A 10537-nucleotide genomic window follows, 5' to 3' on the forward strand; every position below is an offset into this window, starting at 1 on the left:
CATAATAAAGAAAAAATGTTATGAACATAATTTCCCATATATAACTTTCAATCAATTATCCAGTCAATCTATTACAATGTTGTTAAATAAAATCAGATCGATCTGATGGTTAGATCAGGTTCGACCATGAACAGATTATATAATCGAATTGGATCTAATAACTAGTTTGACTGTAGACCGATCATAAAGTCGAACTGGATCTCAAAACTATAGAACTCAATAAAAACTATTAAACCATCAAAAATTCATAAACCAACTAAATAAACAAAAATGGTTTATATTTCACAATATTTTATATATGATACTTAGTTATATTTTAATTATGTATCATATTTACTAAATTTACTTACAAATTTATATAGTATTAAAATTTCTGTTCGGAATTACGTTAGGAGTTAGTCGGGTGGATGACATGGACCTAGATAGTTAACAATAAATCAGAGATTAATCAAAATCTAGTTTTAAACATTTTATAAAAATTACAAATTTAATATGTATTAATAATATACTAGATCATGACCCGCGCTTTGGAAGCGCGGAATGTTTTATGATTCAAAATTTTGTTAACAATGTTACAAATATTTAATATGTAAGAATTTTGTCTATTTAAAAAACTGCGTCTGAATCAATATTTTTAAATCCAAATTTAGATCGTCGAGTTAGTAAACCCGGTAATCCGATATATAATTATGTTTGAATTGGTTAAAAGGTAATGGGTTAATAAGTTTGATTTGAATCCACTTTGAATTAATATATCATATAGTACGACTATTATCCCTTTCTTATTAAAAGAGAAGCAATTTTAATAATAAACCTTAAATATGTAAGTTATTAACAAAACTGCCATTATGTTGATGTGTCAGCTTAATATGCATTCTCACAATCCTAAATTAAAAACCCATTTATTACTAGAATATTTACAAAAAATGCCATTGGTCTTACCTATTGCATATACATCATACATGTGTTATTTGAAGAGTTACACGTCACCGTGACCAAACACTTGCGAAATAATTAACATTGCTTTACACAATACTCATGTCCAAAATAATACTTATAATGGGCTTTTCAAAATTAGTTTTTTTTTTACAATTCAAGGCATGCGTTTTACAAACAAACTCAAGAAAATGTATTAACTTGATACAGAGATTTTTTTCAAAAAAGAAAAAAAAAACTTGATACAGAGATCACTATGACAGACTCATCGTTCACCAAATACCAACTCAATCAAAGTAATCGCATATATAAGATACTTATCATTTAGAATTGCTATTAATATAATTGAAGTGTTCTAACTGATTCCTATTCACCCCACTATACTTCAGAAACTTTTTTGAATTTTTACAGTAAAATTCTTTTTGCTTATCCACGAACTTTTTTTTTTACACAAAAGGGAATGATGTATTAATGTAAAAAAAATAAGTAGTGGAAGGTCAACTCACATAACGGCAATTTCAATCATGTATTTAATTTGTCCTATATCTGAATTATTCGAGAATTCAGTAAAAGGAATGATCTATTAAAGACAAAATTTGGTTCCCAAAAACATTGATTTTTTCAGGCAAATTTTAAAAAATCATAATGATGCGATCTTCATGCCTCCTCATTAGATATTTTTTTCTAAGTACAAGGTTCCTAATATGTTCGCTAATTATGAATCATTTAGTACAAAATTTACTTCATAATATTAATGTGTGTATCTACTGCTTGACAGTAACACAAACCTTGAGCATCAAGGATTATTAAACTTTTTTTTAAAAAAAAGGATTATTAAACTATACTTTTGTTACAAAAATATGCAAATAATCATAAAATTATACGAGTAGAAACTTCATTTAATAAATATTCATATTAATAATATACTATATATCTATGTTAATATTATTTAAATTTAATTATACATATATATACATAGATAAAATTGATTACTTTGATATATTTACCATGATTGTAAACAAACAATAGTAATCGTTTAAATTATCTGTGCACGCCAATTTATTACATAATAATAACTGATTTCTTAGTTATTTAATATATATTATTTTTTTATTATTTCATGATATGCAGAAAAACATAAAATAAGTAATAAACATAAAATATTTATTCTGCACAAGACGCAGATCTTAACCTAAGTATATATCTCTTTGACAATTTAAATCTTAAACATTTCTAAATCTCAGGTCAAACAAAAGAACAAAATAAGAATAAATTCCAAAATCAATATTTATATCGAGTAATAAAAAAAATGAGAAACTGACATAAAAAGAGAAAAATATCGAAGATAAATATGATTGGTATGTGAACATAAACTTCTTAAAATCATAATTAAATTTTAAATATCTAAATCATTATATAAAACCGAGCTGACATAATTTCATTATAACCAAATAGTAGGTCTGAGATTTTTGGCATAAATGTTAGGTTCATATAAGATAAGTGATTTATTGACTTAAAATATTTTTTAAAATTGAATCAGTTCATCAGTAAACAAATTATATAATTAACAAAAAAGGTTTTTAAAAAAAAAATAGGGACCAAAACTATTAACTCGATTAAGAATACAATTTTTTTTTTCATACAATATTTCTTAAATAATTTTCGTATAAATTCATCCTGCGCAAGGCGCAGGTCTTTATCCTAGTATAAAATTAATTGGTTAAGGAGTAATGTATTGCATGGTGATCATCGCATGGACTTATTGGATGGTGATTATGAAATCTCAAATTTAACATGACTGCATGTTGGTTATGAAATCAATTGGGAAAGAAAATATTTTTTTTGAATAGAAAGAAAATTGGCCAACTGATCAAATGAATGTATATAAGGTATTAAGTTAGCATAGAATAAGGAAATAATTTACTAACATTAATTGTTAGTTAATAGGATCAGAAAATATATCATATCTAATAGTAGGTCCAATTTAAAAATCTACCTAGAAAAAGTTACAATGTTTCTGTTTTAATAAGATAGATTTATGTGCCTAATGACATGTATTCTCAGTATTCTAGTGGTAAAATGAGTCTAGTTTATAAGTTTACTTATCTAAGTTTGATCCATAACAATACGTTATTTTATTTTGTACTTTTAATAAATGTTACTACTGTCATTTTCATTTCATCTTTTCTCACTTTTAGGATTTTCGACTCTGAAGTTTGTTTCCATGGCCGTCAATAACTTTTTCACATAAATCACCAAATTTTGGTGTGTCTTCAAGTTATTTATACCTTAAATATATAGATGTGTCATAAATCATCAAATTTTCAACATTCAAAACTCAAAAAATAAAAAATTTATTGCTGTCAATTTATCGGTTGACTATGACAAAAGCGTCACGACCAACACCGTGGAGCGCCTCCTCATCGATTAGCTGCCCAGGGTGATCGAATTTTTAAACAGAGACTAAAATATATTGAACAAATTATTAAATCAATTTTAATCCGATCGAACCATATTAAATCGTAACCTAAATTTTTTTTCATCCAGCTTCCGATCTGGTTTTAAAATTATTAGTTAAGACTGTTTTCAGATTAAAAAACATAAATTAAATAAGAGAATTATTAAATAATAATTTCAAACACTGTTGCATTATTGGCTTTTTTCTTTCTACAATGTATTCAAAAGAAAAAATGAATAACAGAGAGAACGTAGTTTGGACCTCTAAATTGTCTTAGGGGTCACTCTTGAGTGTAAAAAGGCACTGTCACTTCTGTGAATATTGTCATCGGTGACGTCATCAAGACAGCAACAGCCACGAATTCTCTCTCGGCGGTTTACGAGAAACACCTATACTTTTGTACCATCCAAGTAAATACAGATAAGTTAATTATGTAGTACTTTCAAAATGTCATTTGTGAAAATAGGACTTCTTAAAATCTCTTCTGATCGAACAAACAAAAAATCTTGAGCTAATTACTAAAGTCGTTATTTTTAATAGTGAAGAGTTTATATTTCTGTAACTAATTTAATTTCAAAAGTTTCTACATTCAGAATACTGATCTAAAATGTGGTTTATCTTCAATCAAAAGAGGATATGTCCACATTCTTTTTTTTTTTTGAAACAAGGATATGTCCACATTCATTTTGGTCTTTTTGTTTGGTATATTGCAATTGTTGGTCTTTGACCAAGATTGTATAATATAACTTTTTTTTAGTCAACATATAACTTGTTATTCAATAGGAAACATTGACAAAGAAACTTATAAATACTTTTAACTTTTTATATCTTTTAAATATTTTATCGATGATTAATAATACAAAGATTTTGCTAGCACTTGCTTTTTAAAAATAATTAGACTTTAAATTGCATTTTCAAAAGAAAAAAGATAATTTTGTTATTAAAACTTAGATGGATAGTTATATAAATACATGTTAGTTTCTAATGTTTTTAGTCTACTTATAAATACAAATTATGTTAACTGGTTTTATTATTTAAACTGGGCTAAAGAAATGGACTTCTGTTCAAGAAAAATAACTAAAAGTGGAAACTGTTTGTGAGTGGAAAAATTTAACCAAAATAGTTTTTAAATGCATGATTTTTTTAGTTAATCTTAATAATTTTATTAATAGTTTTATTTTTGAAATCATTTTCCAACTAAAAATGACACATAAAAAGATTGTGATTTATTCGACCAAAAAAAATTGTATTGTCTATATTAGTAATATAGATAGATTGTGATAACTACGATGAATAAAACTATGTATTAGTTTTTGTGGTGGCTTTCTTTTTCCATTATGAGATTTTTTTATGAAACAATATAAGAAAATATTAGAATAAATGATTATTTCATTTTATTATTTTTAATGTAGCTAATGTGTGTTTTATCTTGTAACTAATTTTAGCTTGTTTTTATAAATTTATAAATTGTATAATTAAATAATAAGAGACTAATAATGTTTTTTGCTCAAAAAAGATTTCGATCATTTGATTTTTGTAGTTGTATGATATTAAGATAGTCCATTAATAAATTATAAATATTTTCAACATAAATTATTTATAAGTCATACTGATATTGGATAAAGAAATTGCCAAAGTGAAAAATTTATTAAAGTTTCTTTTTTATTTGATCAAATTCATCAAAGTTTCTTAGTTGATAAATTTTTACTGCGTTTTCAAAAAGTTAAAAGACTTTAATTTAATACTATTAATATTTTTTTTTTATAATCTTGATATCCGGATTCTTCAAAAAATTCCCAACTAGCATTTAAAACTATCCTAAAAATCTAGGTTTTGCTTGCCAGAGAACCCGCCGAAAACATCCAAAGAAACTGGTGATCACCCCATGTTAATCAATCGTTGACCGGGATTCGAATACATATGACGGAATTCACAGCTGTAAGTCACTTACCATCATGCCATAAGGCCTGGTTAATACTATCAATATTCATGTGGAGATACTATCTCTGTGGACGTTTCTATAAGGACATCTCCATTGAAGAATCATGAGAGGTGATCACACATTTTCCAAGAAAAAAAATATTAAAATAAGAAGATCTGGTAAACCTTTCTCCCGCGAAACTCTTCCTAGTGAACTCCTCCTCTCTCTTAAAGTTCATCACTGTACCGTGGGCCTCACGTGTCATGACGGCCCACGATTTATCTATTTTTTTTTAAAATGAAAAAAATGAAAAATTTTAATAATTAAAAATTAAAAAGATTAATCTCAAAAATGGTTCACCAATGCAGATACTCTAAGATTGCACATTTGAGATAAGTAGTCAAAAATATATGGGATACCTGCTTAACTTGTCAAGTTCATTGTTGGCCATGTACGGTATTGTGAGAAGCGATAACAGAAAAATTCTCTTCGAGATCATCTTTTTTTTTAAACCAACCAACCATCAAATACGAAATGTGCAAAGTACACAAATCCGGTTCTAAATTCTGAGGTTTTGCCTATTAAATTTTTTAAAATAACGTCTTTTGATTAATGTTAAAAAAATAACAACCATTATACAAAATATGCAAAGTACACAAATCCCGTCCTACATTCTAAGGTTTTGCCTATTAAATGTTTTAAAATAACGTCTTTTGATTAAAGTAAAAAAAAAAATAACGCCTTTTGATTCTCTGAGAGGTACACTTTTTTCTTTCTCTGGTTTATTTATTTATTTTGTTTTAAACAAACTTTTAGGATTTACCTTATAAAAAACAAATAAAAAAGAAAGAATTAAAATAATTCGTCGTCTACCACCATCGGAAACGGACAAAAGACTTCGACTACCCCACTCAGTGGCACCAATCTTGTAATTACTGACAAAACATTATACCCTTTCTCGAATTCATCGTCCTCTTTGTTTTAATAACTCATTTTTGCTCCCATTTTCAGTTTTACCATTCACAGAAGAAGGCAATAAAGCAGCAAACAAAGAAAAAATAACTCCACACTGATTTTGTTTTGTTTTCACTCATCAAAGACTTTCTTCACCCATTTCTTGAAGCTGAACCCAATGGCTGGAATCACTGGAATCCTAAAGCTCGAAGCTTGGAGTATATTGTGAAGAAGCTAGAAGCAAGATTTTCTTTTATTTTATTTTATTTTCTTTGTTAACGAGAAAAAATGGCATGTGGGAGTATGATCGCTAGTAGCTTAGATCCTGAGAGGAAGCAAAGTGGAGGACTTCGAACAAAACAAGCTGGACGAGGTTCTTGCCGTGGAAGTTAGTCTCTTTTGTTCATCCGAATGTAATGATGTGTTCTTCGTTTATAAGTTCTGTCTTTTTTTATTTAATTATAGTTAAAAGGTTTTTTTAATTATCTGGGCAGTTTGAAATTTGCAAAGTGAAGATCAGTTCTTTTTAAGTTGAGAAAGTGTGAGAGAGAGAGAGAAGGAAGGAAGCTATGGGTGTTTTGCTAAGAGAAGCGTTGAGTTCTATTTGCGTTAATAATCAATGGTCTTATGCTGTTTTCTGGAAAATCGGCTGCCAAAATTCAAGGTAACATCTTTCAACTCAGATCTCGAGGATTGACGACCGGGAACTATTTTATCCTCTTGGGGTTTTGTGTTTGGTTTGATCTCCCTTGTCTTTAAGAATCTTTTTTTTATAGATGCGTTCTTGACAAAACCATATCTTTGTCTTTTGGCTTTTATTGTTTTATATGAACTCTCCATCAGTTTCAACTTCATGACTTTTAAGATTTGGTTTCTTGTCCTGTTGTGTTGTAATAGTAGTAACTAAATCCACCTTGTCCTTACCTGCTTGGATGTGTTCTTTCCTTTTTTTTCTTTTTTCTTTTGGTCCTATCAGCTTGTTAATTTGGGAGGAATGCTACAACGAAACCGCCTCGAACGAGAATGTTCAGCTGCTTACAAACAGGATGATGTTGAACAACCGAATCATCTTGGTCGGAGAAGGCTTAGTCGGCCGAGCTGCATTCACCGGACATCATCAATGGATCCAAGTCAACAGTTTCAACCGCGATCTCCATCCACCTGAAGTCATCAACGAGATGCTTCTCCAATTCTCCGCTGGTATTCACACCGTTGCGGTTGTTCCAGTCGTTCCTCACGGTGTTGTCCAGCTCGGTTCTTCTCTGCCCGTAAGTTATTTTATTTCTCCATCGTCTCAGAGTTGTAGTGTTATTATTATTATTATTATTATTATTTTTTTGAATGAAAATAGTGTTATTATTTGCTATTTAATGAGATTCATGTTTATGTTTGTTCAGATCATGGAGAATTTGGGGTTTGTGAATGACGTCAAAGGTCTTATCCTGCAGCTTGGATGTGTTCCAGGAGCTCTCTTATCCGAAAACTACACGACAACTTACGAACCCGCCGCTGATTTTATCGGAGTGCCGGTGTCCACCGGGTTAATGCCATCTCAAAGGCACAAGGTCCTCCAGTCTTCAGCTTTCGTAGCTGAATCCAGCAGACCACATTTCAACTCTACTGGATCATCATCAGCATCAGATCTTCGAAACACCGAAACGTTTGAAGAAGATTCTTTTAACTACGTGGACGATGATGCACAGAACATAACCTTACCACCACCTTCGAATCCCGACGCGTGGCTGAATCAAAGCTTCTCTTGTATGTACAGTGTGGATGCACATGCAGCAGTCCCACGTGAAGACTCTAGCTCCAAACGAAGCGACGACTTGTTTGGTATGTTGGGTTTGGATGATAAGGACAGAGGTTGGGGAGTTTCGGATGTGCTCACTAGGGAGTTATCTGACTTTAGGATCGTTCAAGATTCCGAGTTTGGTTATGAGCTTTCGGGGACGGATCATCTGTTAGACGCTGTGGTCTCTGGTGCTTGCTCCTCCTCCACGAAGCAGATCTCGGATGAAACTTCCGAGTCATGCAAAACGAGTATGACCAAAGCTAGTAATAACTCCTCGGTTACCACTCCATCTCACAGTAGCCCTCGAGGGATCACACACGTGGTGGGGCCATCATCGGTGGTTTACGGGTCTCAGATCAGTTCTTGGGTTGAACAAGCTCACAGCTTAAAGCGTGAGGAGAGTCCAAGGATGATGGTTAACAAGAATGAAACTACAAAACCGGTTAATAATAACCGTAAAAGGCTTAAACCGGGAGAGAATCCAAGACCAAGGCCTAAAGATAGGCAGATGATCCAAGATCGTGTCAAGGAGTTGCGTGAAATCATACCCAACGGTGCAAAGGTAAAAAGTAATATATATATTTAAAACGTACCTTAAGAAACATTATTATTATTACTAACAAATGTGGTTTTTGTTTTAACAGTGTAGCATAGATGCGCTACTAGAACGTACAATCAAACACATGCTCTTCTTGCAAAACGTCTCTAAGCATGCTGATAAGGTGAAAGAAACTGGGGAATCCAAGGTAACACACCACGAATAGTCTTTTAGCTTCTGCGTTTTCTTCACTCTTAGATTCTTGTTCTGAGATTTCTTCTTGTGTTTCTGTAAGATAATAATGAAAGAGGAAGGTGCGTTTGAAGGAGTGGGAGGAGGAGGAGCAACATGGGCTTTTGAAGTAGGGTCAAAGTCTCTAAGGTGTCCTATAGTAGTAGAGGATCTAAACCCTCCTCGCATTTTCCTAGTTGAGGTAACATTTTCTACCTCCTGCCTTGCTCGAACTACCTGATATTTTTATCCGAACATCCCGAATTACTTGATATTTAACTTGAAAAACCTGAATTATCCAGACATTTTTACCTATTATCAAAATTACCAGAAAAACCTTACTTGATATTGAACTTGAAAAACCTGAATTATCCGACATTTTTACCTATTATCAAAATTACCCGAAAAACCGGAAAATTTATTGGTAGCTGGCTCCTAGCTTTGCTATCCAAACCGAAACTGAAATAACCGAACCAAAACCAAACCCGAATGTTGCAAGTTACCGAATTGTTCCTAAATCTCTAGAATAGAAAAACAAAATCAAAATATGGAACTGAAAACCAAACGGCCAAGGCCACTGTGTTTGCAAGTTGTCTTTACTTTTGGGGGTGTGTCTGTTACAGATGTTATGCGAACAACGGGGATTCTTTCTAGAAATTGCTGATTGGATCAGAAGCTTAGGCATGACGATCTTGAAGGGTGTCATTGAAACTCGAATAAACAAGATTTGGGCTCGCTTCACTGTTGAGGTATATTATTAACACCAGTTAAAAGTTTGTTTAGTTGACAACAGACGATAGTGTTTAGAGATTAAGAAATGATGTTTCCGATGTTGTAGGCGAGTCGTGATGTGACGAGGATGGAGATATTCATGCAGCTAGTGAATATTTTGGAGCAGACGATCAAGTGTGGAGGAATCTCTGAGACTATGTTGGATGGTATTAAAGCTACAATGCCATTTACCAACACCTTACCGGTTACTGGTGGCTGTTCAATGTAACACAATCATTGACCATACCGGTGTTAAACCGGTTTGGCTAAAGCTGAATTCATATAGAGGTTTCGAGCGGACCGCTCCAGAATTTAGGCTCGCTATGACTAATTAAAGTCGGTCTGAAAATAGAGCTGGTTATTTTTAAGTATTTTTTTAAAAAATACTTTTTGTTTGTACATTTTTTTCTATCTTTTGGGAATTTTGCAAATTTTATTTTGTACTGAACCTCATTTGTGTGGATTTTTCTTTTCTTTTTTTACTTTTAGTCCTCTGGAGTATGATGTAATGAATTAATCATGTTGTGGGAAGTAAATTTTAGTTAATTTTCTAGTAAATAGCATCTACCAATAGTTAGCTAAACTTTTGCAGTTACCGGTATAAGTCTTCGAACGATTTCACAAATTTCAAGGCCAGTAAAAAGAACCGGTCCATCAACAGCTTTATGAGTACACAACCTCACATGTAGTTTGTAACCTTTTATGCTACTTTGATTACTAACTATTATGTGGAGTATATTATTAGCTTGTTATTAAATAAACAGAGGCTCTACTTTCAATGAAATTCACTCTTTTAAACGCAGTGTGAGATTGGGAGAAAAAGCTAATATAGGTAGTTACAATACTTTAATTAGCAGCCTTATAATTAAAGTACTTGTGGTTCACTAATATGTGAATGGATGTCTTATTCCATTCCTAACTTACATTCTCTAA

At 31.4% G+C, this 10537-nt stretch overlaps 1 protein-coding gene across 2 annotated transcripts; it reads left to right on the forward strand.

Annotated features, from left to right (window-relative positions):
- Positions 1-6313: 6313 nt before the first annotated feature.
- LOC108848502 (transcription factor LHW) lies at positions 6314-10162 on the forward strand. 2 transcript variants are annotated; one of them, XM_057009049.1, is made up of 8 exons: positions 6314-6682; positions 6764-6933; positions 7246-7537; positions 7667-8626; positions 8709-8810; positions 8898-9035; positions 9457-9582; positions 9672-10162. In XM_057009049.1, the coding sequence occupies exons 2-8, from the start codon at positions 6839-6841 to the stop codon at positions 9831-9833; spliced, it is 1875 nt and encodes a 624-aa protein (XP_056865029.1). In that variant the 5' UTR covers positions 6314-6682; positions 6764-6838; the 3' UTR covers positions 9834-10162. The 2 variants fall into 2 exon arrangements, with proteins under 2 accessions (XP_056865029.1, XP_056865030.1); XM_057009050.1 differs by having other exon boundaries at positions 6314-6657.
- Positions 10163-10537: the final 375 nt, after the last annotated feature.

The sequence above is a fragment of the Raphanus sativus genome, chromosome 4 (assembly GCF_000801105.2).
Source record: "Raphanus sativus cultivar WK10039 chromosome 4, ASM80110v3, whole genome shotgun sequence".
In the NCBI taxonomy this organism is placed as follows: domain Eukaryota; kingdom Viridiplantae; phylum Streptophyta; class Magnoliopsida; order Brassicales; family Brassicaceae; genus Raphanus; species Raphanus sativus.

Excerpts from the sequence above, each read along its gene's own strand:
- LOC108848502 (XM_057009049.1), top strand. The coding sequence starts at position 6,839 with ATGGGTGTTTTGCTAAGAGAAGCGTTGAGTTCTATTTGCGTTAATAAT. Across the intron at positions 7,538-7,666 it reads AGCTCGGTTCTTCTCTGCCC|ATCATGGAGAATTTGGGGTT; the intron begins GTAAGTTATTTT and ends ATGTTTGTTCAG. Across the intron at positions 9,583-9,671 it reads GGGCTCGCTTCACTGTTGAG|GCGAGTCGTGATGTGACGAG; the intron begins GTATATTATTAA and ends CCGATGTTGTAG.